This window comes from Centrocercus urophasianus, unplaced genomic scaffold (assembly GCF_019232065.1).
Source record: "Centrocercus urophasianus isolate 14NV4802_14NV808 unplaced genomic scaffold, USGS_Curo_1.0 seq_10, whole genome shotgun sequence".
In the NCBI taxonomy this organism is placed as follows: Eukaryota; Metazoa; Chordata; class Aves; order Galliformes; family Phasianidae; genus Centrocercus; species Centrocercus urophasianus.
This window is the reverse complement of record NW_024884142.1, coordinates 70390057-70414599: the sequence shown is the minus strand read 5'-3', so window position 1 is coordinate 70414599 and position 24543 is coordinate 70390057. Positions and strand designations below refer to the sequence as shown.

General features: G+C 41.2%; 1 protein-coding gene across 7 annotated transcripts in view; it reads left to right on the top strand.

The window, feature by feature from the left end:
* The first annotated feature begins 201 nt into the window (after nt 1-201).
* The window catches only part of AHCTF1 (AT-hook containing transcription factor 1), a 55450-nt gene continuing 31108 nt past the window's right edge, over nt 202-24543 (top strand). For 3 of the 7 annotated variants that reach the window (XM_042823546.1, XM_042823502.1, XM_042823556.1), the window contains exons 1-7: nt 2524-2624; nt 10300-10426; nt 11527-11780; nt 18058-18238; nt 18937-19144; nt 20277-20393; nt 21608-21692. In XM_042823546.1, coding sequence (XP_042679480.1) covers nt 10306-10426; nt 11527-11780; nt 18058-18238; nt 18937-19144; nt 20277-20393; nt 21608-21692 — 966 coding nt within the window. In that variant the 5' untranslated portion in view covers nt 2524-2624; nt 10300-10305. Of the gene's footprint in view, nt 347-2523; nt 2625-2695; nt 2777-2882; nt 2947-7621; nt 7641-10299; nt 10427-11526; nt 11781-18057; nt 18239-18936; nt 19145-20276; nt 20394-21607; nt 21693-24543 lie in introns of those variants that run through there. The other 4 variants (XM_042823528.1, XM_042823510.1, XM_042823519.1 and 1 more) reach the window with 4 other exon arrangements.

Sequence of the window (24543 nt, the reverse complement as noted above, 5' to 3'; positions counted from 1 at the left end):
AAAATTAAAGGGCAATCTGCAGCTAAATACCTTACCCCTTTAAAACCCAGACAGATGGAGGGTGAAGAGGCAGTTACCAGAACAGTTTTGGAAATCAGCAAGTGCTTCCTCTCCTGGAAAAGAGGAAGTGAAGAAATTGGTGGGTGTCTTGAGCCTTACTCTAATCATATGCCTGGGGGTGGTTGCAAAGACATCTTTGAGAGTGTTCAGTGCAAGTGTTTCATACAGAGAGTTTTTTTCTGCTGAATTTAAGTCAAATAAAAGTCTGTCCTTAAAGAGACTCCTGAGGATTTCTTGCTGTGATGGGGAACGGCTTTTGTTCTGAACGAGTATATTGGAATCTCAGGTAAGATTTTTCAGTGCTGATTACCTGGTTGTTGGTTTGTTTTTTGCTTCAGTCAACCTTTCTGAACATGTTTTCTTCTGTTTAAATATTAATCTCAAAGTTTAGCTGATTTTCTTCAAAATCCATTGCATATATATTGAACAGGAACTTTAAGCATGGTTTAAAGCAGGAATTGACTTGTATTCTGATTTTCACATTTATTGTTTTAGGAGTATTTTAGGAGTACAAGCAAAAAGATAGGTATCAAACTGCTAGAATGACACTTGATAGCTCTGGTATTTTCCAGACAATTTGTAAAATGTAATGGAAATGATCTCAAACGTGCTGTGTAACAAACCTCTTTGGGGAGGATACTATGTGAGTCGGAGCAAAAATAGCATGAAAGTGAAAAATCTGTTAAAATGCCAAAGATCAGAATTCCAGCCTTTTGCTTTTAAAGTTGAAAACAGAATAATTAGTCCATCAATTTAAACTGACAGATGAAAAAGCAGACTACAGGCACTCCCTTGAGTTCAACGAGCTTCATTCAAATTCTGACAGCAACAAAACACTGGAATAAAAGAAATGAGGAAGCTGCCATTTAAGTGTGTTAGTGACTGCATTAGGCTCTGTTGAATCTGGAAGGGCTAATGGATTTCTTTTTATTAAGTATAGAAGAAATTGAGCCCTAATGGTAGCTGGTATAAAAGTAGTAGCACGTAGTGAACAGGCACATGCAGATTGATTAAAAACTGTCTTTCTGCAGGATGATAGATATTTAAATCCATATGAAAAAAGAACAAAGCACGTTGCTCTTGGCTACCTTAAGAAAAATGTGGAGGTTGTGGAAGCAATTGATGATTGGGAAGGGGTTTGAACATATCTTCTGCCATCTAATTCTTGCTCACTACAGGAAAATGGGAGTTCATTCATTCGTTGAACAGAAAGTGCTGCTCAAGAGATGTTTTAATCTACTATCATCTTCTTATCCTAACTGAAACAACATCCAGACCATCTAAGGTCATGAACTAGAATTTTATAAGTGCAGATACTTCCTTCTCCTCATGTGGCTGATGTTCTACCTCCAAGAGGAGAAATCTGAAAGGGTAAATAAGCATCTTTGCCAATGTGGTGGAGACACGTAGCTTGTGGCGCAAAGTAGATGGGAAGAAGGTCATAAATCATTTTGGAAAACCAATACAAACAAGCAGCATCGTCACAGTTGTAAAGATAGAGCTTTATATAATTAAGTACCTCCAGCTGCCTTCACTTCAGTGGGAAATGCGTGTGATAGTCATGGTTTCTATCTGGAAAGGAATGTCCATTTGTGCTGCCATTTGGGTATTTATTTAGACTAAAAAAAGTATCTAGTGTCTAGAATTAATCTATTTTTAAATAACTCCAATCACTAGCATTATTTCTTTTTTGCTTCCTTGCCATGCAGACCTCTGTAATCAAGTAAAATCAATGAACGCAATAAACTAGAAACTGAAACTCAAGCACTGCCTGGAAACACATTTATTTACAAAACTACAGTCCTCTTACGAGCATTTTGTTACTGGCAATGGTTCCCGGCGTAAACCTCATTCTGATTGCTCTAGTGTGGGCTTTAATGCAGAACTGCTGGGGTAGCAGACAGCTCACATCCCGGTACCAGCTCGAGTTTCACTGCAATTTAGTTGCTCCTACACTTCTCAGTGACATTGCTAACACTGCAGCTGTTGCTGATACAGCTGTGCTGGCACAAGCCCATGGACAGGCGCCAAAGCTCTTAGCACAGAGTTCACTCTCCATGCTCAGCTTGCAGAACCGGAGGGCCCAGCTCCCGAGGCCGACTGTGGGCAGCAGGAGGATGCTCGAGTTGGTCGGGAGGTCAGAGAGGTACACACAGATGGGGCAGCCCTCAGATCCCGGCTCGGTGTGACCTCCATGACGGACTCCCCATCAGTGCTAAAGGTGAACTGTCGCGCGCACTCAGCAGGCCGTGTTGCCGTGGCGGGGATCGCCCGTCTTGCCTGCTGCCAGGAAGCTGCGGTTGCGGCAAGTGCCCGAGACAAAATGGAGGTGGGGAACTACGTTTCCCGGCGTGCCCCGCGGCGGAAGGAAGCCGGCTTAGGGAGCGGAAGTGGCCGCGCAACGGTACGCCGGGACACGTAGTGCGCAGACGGCCGCCGCCCGGGCCGCGGTTCCGCGAATTTGAAAATTCCCGCGACAGCGGAGACAGTCATCGCGAGATTTCCGCCCCCCGCTCCCCCCCTCTGTCCCGCCCCGCCTCCGGCGCGGCGGGTGAGCGAGCGAGGTGGGTGCCGTGCGCGGGGGAGGGGCGCGGAGCCGAGGCGAGTGGGGTGCGCGCGCGGTTGCGCAGGCAAGGAGGGCGGCGCAGGCGGGTGGGCCGAACGGGGCAGGTGGAGGCCGCTCTAACCGCTGCGGGAGATGCCGCCGCCCTCATCGGCACGTACGGGGAAAACGGGCCGCGGCGGGCAGGGGGCGGGCGGCGGCGGCGGCGGCGGCGGCGGCTGCGCGGGTTGGAAGCGGAGGTGGCGTTGCCCGCCCCCCGGCGGCAGGTACCGGGCGCTTTCCGGGTGGTAGGCCGCGGCGGGGCGCGGACCTTATGTAATTATGTAAGTGACCCCCGGGCCGCGCCGCACGTGGCCCGACCGTGGCGGGAGGCGGGAGGCGGGCGGTGAGGCCTGGGCAGCGTGTGGGGGCGGCGGCGGGAGGCTGAGGGGGCAGCCGAGGGGGCGGCCGATGGCTCTCCTGTGCCCGTGCGGGCCGCTCCGCGCCTCCCGCTTTCAGTGCGTCTCGGGAGAGGCCGGCCCTCCTTTCCCCTTCCCTCGCTTTTCTTTTTTTTTTTTTTTTTCTCCTTCTCTCTTCCCACCCTCTCCGCCCCTCTCTCTGGGTGCGATTTCCTAGGAGGGGGTGGGAAGTTGGCTCCCCATTGGGAGCAATGAGGGGAGCAGAACCGGCGGCGAAGCGAGCCCCCGAGGGTCGGCTCCTCCCTGACCTGCGCCGTCCCCTCGCTCTTTGACACACCAACTTTCCCGGGCGTGGTGCTGAGCGTTTTGCGGCCCTGGGTTGGTGCACGGGGCGCACATCACGCTGCTGAGTTGCTGACTTAGGCTAAAGTGCCTGATTTCTTCATAAGCTGTGACTCCAGGGCTGAAGCTTCTGCCAGCACAGAGAAGCACGGTGTCTGTCTTTTGGGTCTAATACCTCCTTTCTAGATTGTGTGTAGTAAAATAATGTGAAATTTAGGGAGTGCTGAGTCCTACTCAAAATGTGTGGTGAAATGTGGTGAGTACCATCCATGCAGGTGCTTGCACTGGCCCTGGCTGGCAGCTACTAAGCATTGGGGCACGGATGTGACCTGACCAGGCAGGGACAGCTCCTCACGCCCTCTGCATCAGTTTGCCATATTGCACTGATTTACCTCGAGATTGCTCTCGTAACACAGCCAAATGAACTTAATCAGGCTTTGCTTAATTTTGTGTGTTCTACCTGGTAGGCTGTTAGCTACAGTTCTAGAGAATTGGTGGTGATAGGCATTTTCTGGGGTGGTATTGTTTCACCCACCACTTGTGCAGTGAACAGAATGCTTAAACTGATATGAGAGAGTCCCCAAAAACCCAGGACTGTTTGCCAGCATTGTGGACTCTCGTGCCACTCATTCTGTCAGTGCCGCTCTTTGTGAAAAAGTGTGTTTGGGAAGTCCTTGCTGGGGAGCACCTCGCCAGCTGTCCTCTGGGAGCTGGGTAGGCTGAGCATGCTCTTTGCTGGGGCAGTCCTCACCTGCACCTGCCTGAGAAGGAGGGGGGAAGAGTGTAATTCGAGGGCTGACTTTAGGAACTTGGCTTAGCAGTGTTAAAGAAGGAACCGTTGTGCTTGGATAAGCATTGTCATGTTAGAGAATAGTGGTTATCTGGGTGAGCTGGCCATGCTGTGACACTCTAGTATGGTGTGGTTTCCTATGCTTTTCCCTTTAGAAGGGAAGTCAGATCTGTGGTCTGCATCAGATACAGGATTTTAGCTGTTGGAGGTTGTTGGGACAGAGGGCTGAAACTCTCTTCTTCTCACCTTCTCCTGGGGATCTGTGCTTCTCAGCTTCCCTTGAGCTCCACAGAGCTTGTGGAGCATCCACACAGCCCCTATAAGGCAGGCTGTCGGGATGGATCTGGAGCATAAGTCTAATGAGGAGCAGCTGAAGGAACTGGAATTGTTCAGTCTGGAGAAGCGAAGGCTCGGGGGAGACCTTATCGCTCTGTGCAATGACCTGAAAGGGAGGTTGTGGTGAGGTGGAAGTTGGCTTCTTCTCCCGTATAACTATCAACAGGATGGGAGGGAATGGGCTCAAGTTAGCCATGGAGGGAGGTTCAGGATGGATAATAGGAAAAACTTTTCAAAAAGGGTGGTAATGTGTTGTGACGGACTGCCTGGGGAGGTGGTGCAGTCACTGACCCTGGAGGTGTTCAAGAACTGTGTGCATGTGGCACTGAGGGACAAGATCAGTGGGCATGGTGGGGATAGGTTGGTGGTTGGATTAGCAGCCTTTTTTGATGTTAATGGTTCTGTGAAGTTACCCTGTTTCTAGAATTCTGATATCGACTGTCCCTGTTATACTGGTGGCTTTTTAGAATAAAATTTAGGTTTTTAGTTAAATGTAGGGTTTTTGCTTAAAACATTAGGGTAAAAATTCTCTATCTCAGTGATGCTAAATCATTGACTAAATTCTCTTTCTGTGGGAGTAAAACAAGGCAAAGTGCTAATTTGCTGAACCTGACTACTGAAGCACAGGAAGTGTTTTCTTTCTATTCCAATATTCTGAGTTGCTTCCTGTTTTTCTGGAGAAAATGTCATGGAAGCTGTCAATGCTAATTCAGAAAATTCTGAAATTGCCATCCTTGTGTGTGGATGTTGTTTGTCTCTAAAACACATAGCTGAGGGAGCTGGGCTTGTTCAACCTGGAGAAGAGAATGCCGTGAGGAGGCTTCATTGCAGCATTTCAGTATTTAAAAGGGGATTATAAATAGGAAGGGAATCAACTTTTTACAAGGGTAGACAGTGATAGGACAAGAGGGAATGGTTTTAAGCTCAAGGACGGAAGGTTTAGATTAGATATCGGGGGAAGTTCCTTACAGAGGGAGCGGTGAGATGCTGGACCAGACTGCCCAAAGAGGTTGTGGTTGTTCTGTCTCTGGAGGTGTTAAAGACCAGGTTGGATGGGGCCTTGGGCAACCTGATCTGGAGGTTATTGGCCCTGCCTGTGGCAGGTGATTGGAACTTGATGATCTTCCAACCCAAGCCATTCTGTGATTCTTTAGCCTTTGTCTTATGTTCTTTGGCTTCTTCCCACTCTTTATTCTTTTTCTATAGGAAATGTGACCAGAGTGATGTTGTGCAGTGTTGTCTGTTTTCTGATTGCCAAGCAACGCTTCTTGAAATCCCTTTAGCTATCACGGGTGGCTGAATGAAAGATAATGCTTGTTGTCTGCTGCCAGCCCCCCTGATCTAGTGAGTCTTTACGTGAAACATGGAGTTATGAGTTGACTGTCTTGGTTAGTGTCTTTTCTTAAAGGTAAAGACTATTTTGGCTTTCCTTGCAAGCTGAACAGATCATTTCACACGTGTATGAGGCATAATGGCTTGCTGCCATAAAATGGAGAAGGCTAATTCCCTCTCTCTATTCTTGTTACATTGTCCTGCCTTCTTTCTTGTGCCTGGTTTTGTGCTTGCTGAGAGCAGGCCTGGTTAACTCTTTAACCTGACAGAAAACGACTTACTTTTCTAGGTTAGTTTCCAATCTGCTTAGTAAAATACCTTGGCTTGTAAAGTATTGCCTGCAGGCGTTGCAGTCAGTGCAAGGTGAGCTGCAGGAATATGGGGGAGTTGAACACAATGCAGGTGGAGTGATGGGAGGCAGCAGCAAGGCCTCTCTCATGGTAGTGAACCTGCAGCGGTTTATGAAATCACAGCTGCGTGTGACTGACCATGTTTTGAGCTTTTTCTTCAGAAAGCAGATAACACTTTGCGTTTGAAACCTGAATGGTTCAAAAATGATTCAGAACTGATGTCCCAGAACTCTGACTTGGCTGCACATGATTCTACTTGAGCATATAATCTCTCACCTTCTGGAATCTCTTAACTCAAAATCCTGTCATGAGTCTGGGACTTCTGGCCTCAGGAATTGCTCATGGAGTTTCTGAGTCATAAGCAGCCGTGGTGAAAGGAAAGTGGTGAATTGGGTGATGTGTACACAGGCCACTTTGGGTGTGGGGTGCAGCTGAAAGATTGGATTCCAGTTTAACTCCTGATCATGCAGCAGGACATTTTACACTAATTTGGTTTCTGATAGACAGGAGGAGTGCTTGTCATTGTTTTTGAAGGACCAGGAATGCAGTTATTCTTGAATGTATTTCTTTAAAGTAGATGTCTTGTGCCTTCAATTAGTCACAGGATTCTTGTGAGTAAGCATTCATCTGTTCCAATTTCCCAATAGTTACTGATTTAACTTGGTAGAATAATGCTAATCAAACTTTCTAATAATCAGACCACTCTGCATATTGTTGATAATTCTCTTCTGGACTTTATCTTTCTAGTTCTATATGGCTGAGCCAGATGTCTAGGAAAAAAATGTCGAATTACTGTTGGCTTACCAGAGGAAATGTGGGCATGCTTGGTGCTGTATGTATCATTTTCTCATGCTTCTATGTGCGTTTAAAATAGCTGCAGTGTGTTTAAATTTGAAGTTACAGGAATGATCCAGGTGTTGGAGCATTGCTTAAGCTGTGTCTGTGATGGCACTGGGCTGATAAGTGCCCATGCTGTGTACTGTATAAAGGTCTGACTGAGGGCATGCAATTGAGAATCAGCCTTAAATCCTGTCACCCTTTCTATTGGAAGATGCACATTCACTCTTTTCATCAAATTTATCTTGCAACTGCTGCAAAATTCTGTGTTAGTTATCACAACGTACTTACCACACAGGTTTATTTATCAGATGTCAGTGCTTATTTTTGAAAATGATTTATGGCTTATTCACTACAATCATGCTCTTTTTTTTTAATTCCGTGTGCGCTGTTGGGATCAGTGTTCTCCCTCAAAGGATCAGCCAGGTGGATGTTTTACAGTAGGCTATCTTGGGGTTTTTGAAGTAATGATTAAGAAAATCAGTACTTTCTGTAATGATCTGGATGACGAGGCAGTGTATCCTCAGCAGGTTTGGTGGTGCTCCAGATGGGGAGGAGTGGCTGGTACATTCAGGTTGTGCCTCTGTCAGAGGGACTTGAGCAGGCTGGAGGGATGTGCTGGCAGGAATCTGGTGTGTTCTCTTTCAATATTTTTTCCATTACTAACTTCTAGTAGAATCAAGAGGGGGAAAAAAATAATGCCTTCCCCTAGTGCCAGTAACTTATTTTCAAGAAAACAGTGAATTAGACTGTTGTTATATTAAAAATACCAGTTCAGGGCTCTGAAAGCAAATTGTGTGTTTCATATCCTTTTTTCTTTATCTTCTTGTCTTACCTGTTTTCTAAAGCAAGTAATGATTATTGACAGGAAAAGAAAAAAAAAACAAACAAACCACAACACACAGATTAATAAGAACACACATTATATCCCATTATATCCAGGTATATGAAAAGCATTTTGGGTAGGTACAATCTACTTTTCATATCTATTTTATCTCCTGCTTCCATCTAGTCTGTTAATCTCCTATGTGTGCTTTGCTGGGTGGTTTGTTCATTATACAGCGTATCCCCACATTACTTTATCAAGTATTTGACTGGAATATAATTTTTCTGCTTGGCTGCTTCCCTTTTCTGCCCTTTCAGATGTATCAGCTGGCTGTCTTGTTCTTCCTCTCCTGAAATTTCTTCTCCTGATTATGTCTCTGGTCATTCTGCCTTTCTTGTTCAGCAACACAGTATTGCAAAGGCACCTATCAAGGCAGTTGGGCATTGAAGGCATTTAGAAGATACTATTCACCAGCCCAACATCTCTATTTTAGTGTTTGAGATTATGTGTTGCTTGTAAAATGCAGTTGTTAAATGATTGCAATTGAACTAAGCCAGGCTGTTGATGGAAAGGTGGAGCTCTTTGCTCTCAGGAGCATCTGTACCCAGTACAGAAATTTGTTCTGTTTTCATTGCTAAATGATGATTAATTATTAAAGAGGGCCTAACAGGAAAGACGGAGAGAGAATTTTTCATCAGGAAGTGTGGTGGGAGATTAAAATTTTTAAAAAGTGTAGGTTTGGACCTATAAGGATATAAGGAAGAAACCCTTTACTTGGGGTTGTGAGGCACTAGAACTGGTTGCTCTGAGAAGCTGTGGATGCCCCATCCCCAGAGGTGCTCAGGGCTGTAGAGGACCAACAGGTGGGATGCGAGTGGCCACACTGCGTGGAGCTTTAAGCAACCTAGTCAAGGGGAAGCTGTCTGCACATGGCATGGGTTGGAACTGAATGATCTTTAAGGTTCCTTCCCCAAACCATTCCATGACTTGCCAGAAGCAAATCCAACTGACTGCAAATGGGTTGTCCCACTTGGAACTGTCTATGGAGGCTGGCAGAGAGGTCAGGCTGGCTGGCTGCAGCAGTGACCTGCAGTACCGGCTTTGCCAGACGCAGTGGTTGTTCTCAAGGTGTTGCCTTGTTCTTTGAGAAGGACTTTGAATGCTGTTAGGAGGCACAGTAAATATATTTTCAAATGCAGTACTTGTGACTTCAGTTAGATACAGTAGATTCCAATGTCCAGATTTTAGAGGTTAGTACTAATCCATAGAAGGGCAGTTCATGTAAGTTATGTTTATAAAGTAATGTTCCCTTAAAACGAGCCTGTTGTTAGCAGAGTCTGGTCTTCAAAACAGGCTGTGACCTGTGCTGCACAGCAAATAGTTGTCAGTGCATGCTGAACAATAAAACTTTATTTGCAGGACAAAGTATTTGTTGCAGTTAATGCAGTATGCTTTGTGTGCATGTCGAAATTGCTGTCTCTAATAGTTGGTAGCGTAGGATAAGGATTTCTGTTTGATGCCTGAGTTGGTGAGTGTGTAACACTCAGGAATTGGATGTACCGTTGTCTTTCTGAGACTTGGTGAAGAAAACTGTCTTTTAAACAAGATAATCGATTTTGTCTTCCAGAAGCTTTTCCAATAAATCACTGAACTTGCAAAATATGTTTATATGTATTTTGTATTTCTGCGTGTGTGGAATATCTCTTATTTAGCCACCTACTTCGTCTTGTAAATCCTTTCATCATTTTAAGTTTTCATATTAAAAAAAAAAGTCTTGACATACTGAAATGTAAGCTCTGAACGGTATCTGTGCAAATGTGGAGGCTGCATAGTAGCACTAGAAATTTTGTATGATACTGCAAAAATGTGATAAGAACAGGTTATCAAGGAAGGAAATCGAATAAGGAATTTGAGTACAGAAAGAATCAGTGTTTCAGAGTTCTGTGCTTACATCTTAAGTATATGGAAAACTATTTTCTAACTGACGAGCTGTAAAAGTGATGTGAAAATATCAACTGTATGTTTTTGTGAAGAATTTGAGAATTTAGCATTTAATGTTCCAACTGTACATGCAAAAAAATGAACAAGGCTTAATTATGAAATTACTAGAATTACTGAAGTAAAAATAAAGGACAAATGGAAGCTTATTATTCAGAAGCTTTTTAAATACGATTTTTTCAAAATTCTGTCTTACTATCCTGTAGCTGAATGGACTTGAGCTTGGTTTATTGCTGTTTTCCTACCTATCCTTGCGTACTTGTGCATCACTTCTTATTGAAAATTTTCATAGGTAATAGAAAAGGAGATGACTCTCCATTTGCTCTGTTGTAAGGTCAAAAACTGTCCTAAGTGCATTTGATTTCTTTTTTGAAGATTGTATGCTATATACAGATGAAAATTCTGTGAATCTTAGGAATAATTATGTCTGACATTACTCTGTTTTCACTCTTTTTCTTCATTAACAGTGAAGAATGCAAGACCTAAGAGCTCAGGTAACGAGCAGTCTGCTGCAGTTTCCTGAGGTGACTATTCAGGCACTTGGGGAGGATGAGATAACCCTTGATTCTGTGCTGCATGGAAAGTTTTCTGCAGGTGAGCATTTTCTTTTAAAATTTGGTCTTCATATAAAATGATTATTGTCTAGAGGCATTGGGTTATAGTGTCAGCTGTGTCAGATTGGTGCTGTTGAGATACATCAGGCTTAGAACAAAAAGGACTATTAAAAATGCTGATATATGAGCATTAGTTAAGTTTGGAAATTATAACTTGCATTAAAGACTAAGCCAATGCTGTGCTAATAAAATCAGTTACTTAAATATGCTGAATCAGTGAGCACTCCTCAATTTTTAATTGCATTAAAATCTGTCCTTTAGTTAATAGCATCGTTTAAGGCTGCGTTTATTTGCACCAGTGGTATGGCTGTCATGATGCCATGTGTGGAAGTAGTTCTGCAATGTTATAGACAAAAGGAATGGATGTTTCCTTTCAAAACTGAATAAAACAGAAGGAGGAGGATAAGACTGTTAAGTGCTGCAGCCGTATTTCCAAAGTGTTTAATAGGATGCGGATGAGTATCCAGTGAGAGTTTCTGTAGCAGCTAAGCAGATTAGACAGTTCACTTTCTAGGTGATCTGAAAGTAGAGCTGAGAGCCTATCTGAATTTCTAGGCTGGTTTTTTTTTTTTTAAGACCAAGTAAAATCTTACTACCTTACCATAAGTAGTAGTTGTATGAAGCAGAATATGTTTGACTCTGTAATCAACACGTGTAAAAGTTGTGATTTACTTGTGCATTGATAGCTACTTCAAGATATTTTCTTGTCAGATTCCAAGTTCTTACAGGAGGGGTATATCAGTGAATTGTTTAAGGTCTGATACATTGGAAATATGCTTGAAGACTTTAGTGCCTTTATGTATTCGGATGATTTTTAGCAAAGCCAAGCCAAACACAGTGTAAAGAGTGTAGATCAGTGTATTGCAGTTCTTGTCTCAGTCAAAACCATCCTTATGTGTAAATACCAGGTAGCAAGGTTGTTAATTTTAAGGTGTATTTCTTGAGAATTTCAAGGGGTGATTTTAAATGATTAGGTTAGTCAATCTTCTTTTTTAGATACCCCTGTTGAAGGAAAGGAACAGTGTCTTGATTTGTTTTCAGCCTTTTGAAAAATGAACTCAGCTTGCTTTGTCTTTGCAGGGAGAAATGGCTTGGCATGGTTGGCGTGTGGTCCTCAACTTGAGGTGGTGAACTCTGTGACAGGAGAGAGGCTCTCTGCATATCGTTTCAGTGGAGTAAATGAGCAGCCTCCAACTGTTCGTGTGGTAAAGGAGTTTTCCTGGCAGAAAAGAACCGGGCTCTTGGTTGGATTGGAAGAAGCAGAAGGAAGTGTTCTCTGTCTGTATGACCTTGGAATATCAAGAGTGGTTAAAGCGGTTGTTCTTCCAGGAAGGGTATGTACTTGTTAATCAGAGAAATGAAACTTTTATTTTGCCACGTGCTGCATAATCCTGTTTTGGGAAAAGTTCTAAAATGTCTCTTTGTAGGAGGTGGGTTTTTTTCTGTATCACATTAACATACTGTCACTGCAGAATATCCAATAAAGAGAGTCTTGATAATCATATCATGTTGAGCATAGCAGTATCATTATATTTTGAGTTATATAGGTTCTATCTGTTTATTATTCTCTAATTGTCAAATTTAAAAAGAAATCAGATTACTTTTTTTTTCTGTTAAGAGTGAAAAAGGGAAGAAAAAAAAAAAAAAGCTTCGAAGTGACTGTAGTAATCATTTCTGAAGTGGCTAATTTTGGTCACAGATACTATCTTCAAAGTATCTCAGTTTTCCATAGCTGTTGTGGTATAAATGATTTAGACATAGTCCCATGAATCTCAAACTAGCACGGAGGTGACTTTAGATCTGAATATCTATTTATGTTGATCTAGGATAGAAAAGGAAGCCTTTACAGGCTTAATTGACAGATTATGCAAAGTCTTACTTTGAATAAATATCTGAAGTCCTTATCATAATTTCTGAATTTATGATCACAATTTAGGTCCTGTCAAGTAAAAAAAAAAAAACCAAACCCAAAACCCAAAATCATGTTTGACATGCAGTTTGATATTTTTTTCATGAATCATAGAATCACCAAGGTTGGAAAAGACCTTTAAGATCATCCAGTCCAACCGTCCACCTATCACCCATATTTCCCACTAAACCATCTCTCTCAGTACAACATCTGAATATTTCTTGAACTCCTCTAGGGTTCGTGACTCCATCACTTCCCTGGACAGCCCATTCCACTGCCTGACTGCCCTCTCAGAGAAGTATTTTCTAACATCCAACCTGTATCTCCCAGCTCAACTTCAGACCATTCCCTCTAGTCTAATTGCTAGTTAAATGGGAGAAGAGTCTGACCCCCTACCTTACCACAGCTTCCCTTCTGATAGCTCTAGAGAGCTATAAGTCACCCCTGAGCCTCTTCTCCAGACTGAGCAATTCCAGCTCCCTCAGCTACTCCTCGTAAGACTTGTGTTCCAGACCCCTCAGGAGCTTTGTTGCCCTTCTCTTTGAACGCACTCCAGGGCCTCAATATCTTTCTTGTAGTGAGGGACTCAAAACTGAACACAGCATTCAAGCTGTGGCCTCACAAGTGATGAATACAGAGAGATGATCACTTCCTTGCTGGTAGTGCTATTTCTGGTAGAAGCCAGGACACCATTGGCCTTCTTGGCCACCTGGGCACACTGCTGGCTCATGTTCAGCCAAGCGTCAACCAGTACCCCTCTGGTCCATTTCCTCTGCACAGTCTTCCAGCCACTGTGCCACAAGCCTGTAGCATTGCCTGGTGTTGTTGTGGCCGAAGTGCAGAACTCGGCACTTGGACTTGCTGAACTTCAGCCCAGTGGTCCAGCCTGTCCAATTACTCTGTAGGGCCTTCCTACCCCCAGGCAGGTTAACGCTTCCTTCCAACTTGGTGTCATCTGCAAACTTACTAAGGGTGCACTCAATGCCATCATCCCAGTCGTCAATAAAGATACTGAATTGGACAAACCCCAGTATCAACTTGTGGCCAGTCGCCAGATGGGTTTAACTCCTTTCACCACCACTCTCTTTAATCAATGGTTTACAATAGTTGTATGTTAAATCACTCCCCTACTTGAATGTTCTAAATCAACATGTCACGCTGCTCCCACGTCCTTTCTTTCCCAATGGTCTTCCTTGAATCTCTAGTGAGCACTTTTTTGTAGACAATATAGACTGACGTATTGACGATATATTTTTTTTTTTTCTCTGTTCCACGTGGGTCTTTAACCCATGAGCTAAAGTGATGTAATGTCACCTACTCTCATTTTGTTAATGGAAGTCTAAGTTAATAAGCCATCAAGGTTCCCTGTGTTTTTATCATGTTAGCTAAATCCTTGTTTATTACTCGGCTTAGCATACCATGATTTGATGTGACTTGCTTGGATATGGGTGGTTTTATTTTTTTGTACTTTATTTGAAATGCTGTAGCGTGTCAGTTGTGTGCTGACTAATGTGTAATCAGTAAGTTGTCCTTACGAAGAATGTCGTAGCTTTGTTTGAGTTTTTGTATCTTAAATCTAAACAGAGTAAGCTGTGATAGGAGGAGGAAAGTAGGTTAAGAGGGTTCACTGTAACATACCTAATCTGTGTGTGTGAAAGTCATCTGAAAGTGAATATAGTATGAGTTGTATTAGGGAGTTTTCCTGTTGTGTAACAAACTGTTCAGGAGAAAATGTGAGGAAGCTTTTGGGGAGAAGCTGACTGTTTTGTGATAAAGGTTTGGTCTTTGGAGTAAAGCCAAAGCTTGTCTGAATTTTTGATATTCTGCCATGAATGTTTGTGATTACAAGAATGTTTGGTCTGTTGCGTTAATTTCAGTTCCTATCTTTTTGCTATTAGGTTCATTAGATTGATGGACAGAGTGGGTGTTGCTAATTGAAACATTAGATTCTAAGATGTGAGAGGGAGTAGAGGTAAACAAAAAGTGGATAACATTTGCAGTGGGTCACTGTCTGCCTGTATGGTGTTTCATTATTCTGGAATTATTTCTAGCACGTATATAACATATAACTTGATATTTTAATCTACCTACGTGTTTCTGATTTTTGCACTGATTGTTTTTAAAAATGAAATGCACATCTGTTAGCATCTTTCTGCAGTTTGTGTTGTTACTTTAATAGTTTAATGAGCACATTAATTTATGGGCTGTCTTGACTGTGGAAAATATCTTCTGTAGACAGCGGTAAAGCTTAATTTATAGTACCTCTGGTCAGAGCTGCTAAACTATTAATATAGTATTACAGGGTAGTTACAGCAACTGTGTGACTGCCTTTTAGTGGAAGAGTAGATGTTCACTTGGTCAGAGTAAAGGATTCAAAAATCTTGCAAAGTTAGGAAAGAAAATTTGCTTTTTCTATTTTGTGGAGATATCAATTGCCCTTGGTAAAATGCAGCAGAAAGCTAAAAGTGTTAATGCAGTACTATTTGAATTATATTCCAGTAAAAGCAAATCTGAATTAAAAACATTAATTAAATTAAATTGTTTTGCAACGCTTGAATGTTTCAGAACCATTGAACAGTATTTTCACAAAATTTCCTGGTTTGTATGAGGCAGAAGGGTAGCATTCAGATTCAGTGAGCTGAGAAGGCTTCTCTTTGTTCATTCCCAGAATGAGTTGGCAGTGTCTGGGAGGATATGAAAAGCTAGCCCATACAACTGGGAAAAATGTTCTGTTTCAGGCGTTTTACACAGAAAATTGGAGTGTTAAAACTGGGAAACATCTTTTGAAGGCTTCATGCCAAAATTGAAAAGAACCTGTTGTATAATGAAAAAAATTGTAAAAGAAAAATTACAAGTAATGTTTGAATCATGATTAATTCTGTAGCAAAGTGTGTACTGGGTTTTGCTCTCATCATGGTCATCAAGACTTGGAAGAGAAAGAATTAAAAAAAAAGCTTTTGGTGTACTGCTTTGAGTAGAGAAGATTAGAAATTTAGTTTCAGTCATGGGCAAAATGGTACAAAATGAAGTTATCTAAATAACTGCAGATATTTCTAAGATTAGAAGTGTTGTGACAAGTATAAAAGATAAATCCTGTAGTAGATTGTCAGGCAGTGTAGTCCTAACAAATGTGGGACAAGAGAAAACTTTGGATCTTCAGTTATTTTCCATCTCTGGAAAAAGAAATGCATGTAGGAAGAGGACTACTTTGATCACTTCTTTCAGTTTGATGTGAAGCTGTTGTTGATGTAAAGCTTCCTGTTTTCATTGCCTTGTGTTTTGCAAGAAAGTGGAATAGTGTTCTTCTATGGAATCATTTGAGTTTGAAAGGACTCTTAAAAGTCATCTAGCCCAACTCCCCTGCACTGAACAAAGATACCTACAGTTCTGTCAGGGTGCTCAGAGGCTGGTGGAGCCTGACCTTGAATGTCTTGTTGTGTAGCTTTAGTGCAGGCATTGACAGGTGTTTGTATGTCTAGTGTAGGGGTGAGTGCTGTCTGGGGACGTGGTGTGGGTGCTGAAAGGCCTTGCTTCAGTTTAGAATGAAGTTGCATGCAGACTGCTGTATGTATAAAGGAACCAGATGGCCTTTGAATGTCTGCAAGAAGGGAACTTCACAACCTCTCTGTGCAACCTGTGCCATGGCTTAGTCATCTGTGCAGTAAAAAAAGAAGTTTCATCGTGTTCAGACGGAGCCTCCTGTGTTCCATTTTTTGCTCATTGACTCTTGTCCTCTCACTAGGCACCGCTAAAAAGAACCTGGCTCTGACCTCTTTGCATCCTCCCTTCTGGAATTTCTGTACCTCAGTAAAATTCCCACAGGCCTTCTCTGCTCCACACTGAACAGCCCCAGCTCTCAGCAGAGAGGTGTGCCAGTCCTTTAGTGAACTTTGCAGTCCTCTGTTGGACTCTCTCCAGTACGTCTGTGTCTCTCTTCCTCTGGGCTGCCCAGATCTGGACACAGTAGTAGCAGTGATGCAGACAAGAAGGGAAGGATCCCCCCCTCTGACCTTCTGGCAACACTCCTAGTGCAGCCCAGGATCTCATCGCCCTTCTTTGTGGTAAGGGCACGCTGCTGGCTTGTGGTCAACAAGGTTGTCCCTGGTTGTTTGCCAGGAACCCAAGGCCTTTTCTGCAAGGCTTCTGTCCAGATGGCCTACCCCCAAAGTGAGTTGTTGCCTGGAATTGCTTCTGGTCAGATTGCTTCTCATTGTTGACCTGCCCAAAGTTTGTTAGTGCATTTCTCCTGCATATCTTGGTCCCTCTGGATGGCTGCATGACCCCCTAGTGCAGTTAGACTTTCCTCCTACTTTTGTGTCATTGTCAGACTTGCCAAGCATGTGCTCTGCCCTCTCATCCAGATCAGTAATTATGTTAAAGAGGATGAGACTCCTGGGATACATAGGTCGCTCTGAAAGTAATGCTGCCCGTGTGTTTCCATGGAAACTGCAACAGATACAAATAGTGCAATAACAGTATTTGATAGATGAAGTTCTCAGCTACAGAACACTATTTGTCAAGCTAATCATCACCATTAGCTATGCATTTTTGCCAGCGATAAATGAGAGTCTGCATGCTGTGCTTGTAAAAATCTGTACCAGCAGAGGTGAAATGCTGTTTCCACTGCTGAAACACACCACACACCATCTCGCTGTGCTCACGTCCACTGTTTGGTCTCCATAGTGTTTCAGCAAGCACCGATGAATGGTGCAATTCAGTCCCTCCTCTATGTTTCGCATGCACTTCTGTGTCAGATGCCATTGTGGCAGACTGCCCCTCTACTGCCAACTGTCACACAGAAACAACGTGGAATGGAATACTGCCGGGAAAGCTCATACTCTTCTGCCAAACCACCAACATCCACCTCTGACATGATGGGCTATCATAATAAAACCAGAGACATTACTTTTGGAGGAGCCCTCGTATATCTCTTGATGCCAGCCTCCAACTGGAATTGATGACACTGATCACCATACCATGGACTTGGCCTTATATCTGGTTTTCAGCCCACCTTAGTCTTTTCTTCCAGCCCAAGTATCAACTGTTTGTCTGTGAGAATCTTATAGGAGACAGTGTTGAAGCCTGTATTGAAATCCAGGTAGACAGTATTCACTGCTTTCTCCTCAGCTACACCTTTAGTCATTTTATCTTAGGGAATCTACATAGTAAATTACTGTAATCCTCTGATTGTGCTGACTTCTGATGATTTTCCTGTCATTAATGTCACTGGATGATTTCCAGGATTAATTGCTCCATAAAGAAGGCACAGACTGTATCACAGTGCTAATAGGCTGTGAGCACTGGGAGAACTAGTTTTTATGTTGTTTTATTCATTTGTTAAATAAAATTTCTTACATGCAATTAATTTTAAAAGTTTCCTTAGCATAGGAAGTAGGAAAATAGAAATATTCTATTTCTAAGTAGGAAATAGAACTTGGTAGTCTGTAACAACAGTGTGTACCATTTAAGTTGGAGTTAATTTAATTCAGTTAACTAACTGTAGGATATCTAGTAAACAGCAGCAACTTTTTGTGCAGGATTTTGATGTTTTTTCTTCAAACAATTGAAATCAGTCCTTTGCTTTTAAATATCATGACTATGCATTTACTTTTTTTCTGATGCGCTAATTGGGGTTTCATTCTTGAATTGTTTCTATTTAGCTTGTCAAACAGCTTAAATGTTAACTTGCAATTTTCCTGTAGGTAACTGCTATAGAGCCCATAATTAATCATGGAGGAGCCAGTGTGAGCACTCAGCACCTACATCAGAGTCTGCGATGGCTCTTTGGAGTGGCAGCAGTAGTTACAGATGTTGGACATGTTCTTCTGGTTGACCTTTGTTTGGATGATTTATCTTGCAGTCAAAATGAAATAGAAGCATCAGGTAAGCCTGCAGTTTTTCAGCTTGAAACATATGTCTTTCAAGTAAACATTATGTATCCAATTATGAGGGTAGTAGCAGGTAGGCATTTAGGACTGCTGATGGCATCTAGTGGTTTGACATCATGTAGTCCTGAACTGATGAAAGGTGGGTGTGTCTTTCTGTTCTTTCTGAAAAACACCTTCCCAGTCTGACAGTTCCCTATGTCACTGATTTTTGCCAGTGAGGTGTAGAAATTTTATCATTTGAGGCAGTGCAGCTGCCTGATGAGAAGTTGTTAGAGGTGCCATATTTCTTGGGATTGTTTTGTTTCTGCTAACTAACATGGAAGCCAAATTGTCGATAATTTTTTAAAACAAATCCAACTTGTCAAAAATCATGCATTGGGGTGGAAGAAATACCTGGTTTGCCTATTCAGGTTGCATACGCTTGTGTTATAACAGTAGCTTCAGGAGTAGTTGTCATTTCAGGTAGTTTCACCAGGAGTCTCACACTCTTGGCATAGAGAGTTCATGAGAGATTTCTGTGGTTACACTTCTGAGTTCTTTGTTTTTTGATACATATGAAATGGAAATAGTAAATTTGTGTTGCATAAATGGTTATTTTGTTTGGGACAGTAGAATGAGATTATCTGTATTGTTGATGTTTAACTTGTACAGTAACTGGAATAGTATATTATTATATGATTTTTGTGTACGTAGACCTAGAAGTTGTCAGTGGAATTCCTGCTGAAGTTCCACAAAGAAGAGAAGCTGTGACCAGAGAGGGACGACATCTCTGTTTTCAAGTACAGAATCCTTCAGGAACAGCAATATCAACCCTGTGCTACATAAGCAGAAGCAATCTGCTTGTTGTGGGTTTTTCAGATGGCTACCTGTCACTATGGAATATGAAAACTTTGAAGCGGGAGTAAGTAGGCTTTTATGCATGGCTAGTCTGGACTTGTAGGGAAATATGCTAAAGAGAACTTTTTCAGGGACTGAAATTCTTCAGTGTAATCATGGAATGTTTAGAAATTCTCTTCTGAAATAACTATGAAGTCATACACAGAGTAATATGTTTTCCCCAGTGGACTAGGTTTGTTTTCTTTATGTGTCTTTGAATTGAGAAATTGTGCAACTCTGGGGTTAATTTTAATTGTATGACAGAGCTGATGCTTATAGGACGAAACTCACTTTTAAGAACCAGTTACTGTAGGACATAAATTGTAAGCCTGGAATATGTTAATAACATGGTTACAATATTCTCTGAAGCATTCAGGATGAAACTAGTGTGAAGTGAAACATCAGTAGCTGATCTGTGACTGAAAATATTTTTGTTCCTATTTCAGCCTTTTCTGAAATAGGAGATTGACCTGATGCAAGGAAAGAGGGCATGTGAGTGAAAGTTTCCTTAGAATGACTGGAGACTAGAATAAGAGATGATGGAAGAATTATGGGATGATTTCAAAGAACAGTCGTGATCTGTTTGATCCACTTCAGAAACAGATTTCCTTAAGCAATTCTGAGGTGACCCATCAGAAATTATTGGGCACATAAATAGTGGAGGAATGGTAGCAAGGATAGATCGTAAAATTAGAAATAAGGTTCTTAACTCTGGAATATGAAAGCTTGTCTGCATATTCCAGGTAAAGAAACAGGAAGCTACCTCTGTTTGGCAGTGCTTTGAATTTGTAAGAATTTTCTATATTTAAGTAACCTATGAGAGTGAGAATAATCTCGTGTGCCAGTTGAAGTAATTATTTAGGAGAAGCTGGTTTGGAGTATATCAGGCAAGGTAATAAACACAGGTTACTGCATTTGATAGACAGTAATCTCCTCACTTCTTGACTGTTCCATTAAAAAAAAAACAAAACAAAACAAAAAAAACCCCAAAGCAGTCGCTTCCTTGACTCAACTGTTTGAATTAGAAGTATGGCTCTATTTTGAGTATCCTCTGCTTTGAGGATGGGCACATAGGTTCTCCATCAGAAGATGCTTCAACTGTTCTACTAACAGAGCCAATAGATACATCTGGTCTTTTTCTCTCTTTAAACCTATAGGTACCACTCTCAACTTGAAGGAGGAAGGATTCCTGTCTATGCTGTTACTTTCCAAGAACCTGAAAATGATCCTCGCAATTGTTGCTACTTGTGGGCTGTTCAATCTACTCAAGAAAGGTGAATATAAACAAGTACATGTTATGCTTAAGTTAATGTGTATATTTATTTTCTTTATGTATGTGGGAGGTTCTCCTGAGTACGGAACGTGTTAAGTTTATGCCATGAAGAAACGTTGTCATGGTTGTGTTGCAGACTTGTTCCAGAGTTTGGGGTCTAACTAGGTACAGAATGCCATTCTACTTAGGCTGCTCCAAAAGTAATGCCTCTTATTTATTTCCATGAAAACATCTACCCCTGAGGTCGTAGGCCAGAGTAATAAAATAGAGGAGGCATACTGTTAGAGCAGCTCCTGTAATTAAGTGCTAGTAGTCATTTTCTTTATGTACTTAGTTTTAACTCTGATGTTGAGTTTTTCTTTCCTGCATTTATTTAAATTGCTCTTGTAGAATTGTATTGGTGTATTTTTAGTGTTCTGGAAGCCTTGGGTTCCTGCAGTTCCTATTTTGCTCAGAGTTTTTGAAAGAAGGTGATACAGTAGTGAATGAGATTGCTTTTTTTTTTTTGTGCTTGCAATTATTGTCTTTGTTTCTTGATGAATGCTTCATGATTTGTGTGATACTTACACCACAATATTAAAGTACCGTTGAAAGTAGTTTAGGCTACCGATCTAGAACACTAAATGTGCTGATAAAAGAACAGCATCACTGATTACCTTCTTCCAGTTTTAGCAGTCTTTGGAACCTCCATGAGTTAATTCAGCTCACCTGGCAGAACACTGTTGTTGTTCAGCATAAGAATAAATGCTGTTTGGTCAAACACTGGTCCAGCAGAACACTATGTGAAAGTGTTTAGGGTGTGTGAGAGAGGGATTTGTGATGGGGATAAGGGAGAGATCTCCTTCCAGCATCAACAAGCTATGTAGTCAGTTCAGCTGTTCATAGAATTGCAGTCTCTTAAATCTTTACATAAAGAAAGTTTGGTTTAAGAAATTCTTCAATGTAGACGACTATTTTCAACAATTTTTAGTCTAAACAAAATATCGAAGCTTTCAGACTGTGTGTGTAGCATTCGCTATTGAAGCTGTTAGTGTCAAATGTCCTTTCTGTTTTGGCAGCTAAATGTGACCAGTTGTCATGTTTAGAGACATGGTGCTTTTCTGCTAGAGCATGCTATTGAGAAAACTTCAATGTAGATCTGATTAAAAAAAAAAATGATAATGAGGACAGTGAAACAGCTTTCTAATCAAATCTCTGAATTTGTACTTTTTTCAGTGAAGGTGATGTTTTGAGTTTACATCTGTTGCAATTAGCGTTTGGTGACAGAAAACGCTTGGCATCAGGACAGGTCATGTATGAGGTAAGGTGTGTGTGTATGTGAAAACAGAAAAACAGTAATTTTCTCTGAAGGAGTATCAGTGATGTTGGCACAGTAATGTCTACCATCAAAATTCAGAGATGCCCTGAAACAGTAATTTTTCTCTAAGTCTGCTTGGTCATGAGCTTTGTCCAGACTTTTTGAAAATAAGTCATATGATTTTAAACTATAGTGTTATGTGTTACAACTACATTTGTCTGCTAAGAGCCTGTATGAACTCAATTCCTAAAGAGGAAACAAGTTCTACAGATAAAGTCATTCTTAACCAAAACATCAAATTAATGCAAGTAGTCAGAGAAGATAAAGCTATGAGTAGCTTTGTTTTAGCAAACTGCACACTTGAATAAGTTTCTGTCATCCTTTCTTAGGGTACAGTCATGTATCTTTATTTTCTTCTGATCTATAGTTGTACATTATTTTTCTTTGGAATTTTGTCAGCTGTACTGTAAAGAAAACACACCTATTGTGTCTTAAGTGTTGATCCTGAAGCGTAGTAGCTTTAAAGGCTGCTCTTTATGCTTGATTGGATTTCCTGTTAAATACACTCTTAAAGTTAGCAGAATGTGAATATAATAAACATTGGTATGATTTAGTTTAACACATATACATAAGTAGTTGAAAATGTCTCCAAAGGTGTTGTGTTTAAAATATAGATGAAGTATGATTGTATGTGAGATGGCAGTGTTAATTATATCTAATGGATAAAAGATGGATCTGTACAGTTACTCTATGTGTACCAAAAAATTTCTTTTAGTTAACTATGCTTGAAACTCTTTTGAAATCCTTTTATTTAAAAGGAAAATAATCTTACTCAGAAAATTAATTCCTCCTTTTTTGATACAATGTGTTTTGTAATTAAATGTTCTCAATGGGCATGTAATTAAATAGAGTCATTCTTGTGTTATGTACTGGGTTCTACAGGGACTCTGCCCTTCATGTTTGTTTTTTTTCTTTTGAACAAAGGCAAAAATTTGACTTTAAATTCTGACCTTTTTGCTTATATGTAGCACAGCTATTTTGTCATTTGTAAATGTTGCCTTTGAATAAGTAAAGTTAACGTGCCTGGAGAAGATGCTGTTTCTTCAAAATGCATTATCTCATGATAACATATATAAATATCTTTAAGTGATGCAGTGTGTTCTAAATATGGATGCAATCTCTTTATCTTCGACTGTTTTCTTTTATGATTTAAATATAGCTTGCTCTAGAGGAACAGAGCACACCTTTATTGAATTTTCAGTTTTAAAAGGGCTTTCATTATAGTTTGCTTCTGCTTTTGTTACAGTGCTCTGAGCGCTGTGGCAGGTTGATAGGAGAAATCTTTAATCTTTTTCCATTTTTTTTTTTATTTCTTTGTTTTTTATCCTCTTTTAAGTTATTTTTAACTGCAGTCCTGACAGTGACAAAGATGGTACCCGATCTGTGTGCTTTTCTTGGAAAAAAGTTGTCTGTATCCATTTCTCTTGTGACTATTTTGTTCTATCTCAGTATTTCAGTGTTAGAAAGTGGGACCTTCTACTGCTCAGCATTTCTTCGTCTTCATCATCTTTTGTACTTGAACAAGATGTGACAAGTGAACTCAGAGAACTGAAATGTTTCAGCAGGTTTTAAAAATGGATTCTATTAACAAGAAATTCCAGTTATAACCTTTTTTTTTAAGCAGTGTGATCAAATACTTTGTGCTTGTGACCTCTGAGAACTGTGGTGTAGTTAATTTAAGACTTGCAACCCTCTACAGACCTTGTAATCAGTGATTCATTCGCATGCTCCTTAGAAGTGTCAGGAACTAGTCTCTGGATCTGAGATTATTCTACTCCTGTGCTGTTTCTTCTTCTCAGTGAGTGTTGCAGAAATGTGACCAAGGTGGTTAAAGAGAGACTTAAACAGCTGGAGCTGCTAGAGAGGAAAGATAGGTTCTAAGTTTAAGCCATTTACATGTGTAGTTTCATGTCAAGAGCTGTTGACATGTACTGCCAAAAAAACCCCAAAAGATGCATCAGGACAGAATCTGTGCACTGCAGTAAATGTAAGGCATACATGTAAGGTAATACATCTAATGTAGTCAGTTTGTTCCATACTGTAGTTCTCAGGGAATTTATGAAGTTCTTAATACTTAGATCTACCTGCACAACCATCTGAGAAAAGTTTTGTGTCCATTTCTAGTGACAGAAAATTTTTAGGTTGTTCCTTTTTGTCAGGCGAAGTTTGGATAAACAGGGATAAAAATACTGTTGACCTTTCGATGATTGAATAAGGTTTATAGGAATTTGTAAGATTTGTGTGCTTTGTTAGTGCTTTAGTTTCCAGAGGTCAGACTTGCAGAAAAGTATGTGAAAAGGATTTGTGTGTAGTGTGATGGTAATTGCTGTTTGCAGCATATTTTAGATAATCTGAAATTCTGTTGGATTTATTTAACATCTTTCCACTTATCACTTGCAAGTCTGTATTTATATTTTGTTCTCTGCAGTATTTCTGTAGCATTGTTCAGCAAGGGGAAATGCAAAGCCCTGCACCTGATCAGAAACAATCCCAGGCACCAGTGCATGTTGGGGGTAGGCCACCTGGACAGAAGCCTTGCAGGAAAGACCTTAGATCCCTGGCAAACAGCGGGTTGACCACAGGCCAGCAGTGTGCCCTTGTCACAAGGAAAGGCTATGAGATCCTGGGCTGCACTAGGAGTGTTGCCAGAAGGTCAGAGGAGGGGATCCTTCCCTTCTTGTCTGCATCACGAGGCCACACTGCTACTACTGTGTCCAGGACTGGATAGTCCAGAGCAAGAGTCACAGACATACTGGAGAGAGTCCAACAGGGGACTGCAAAGTTCACTGAAGGA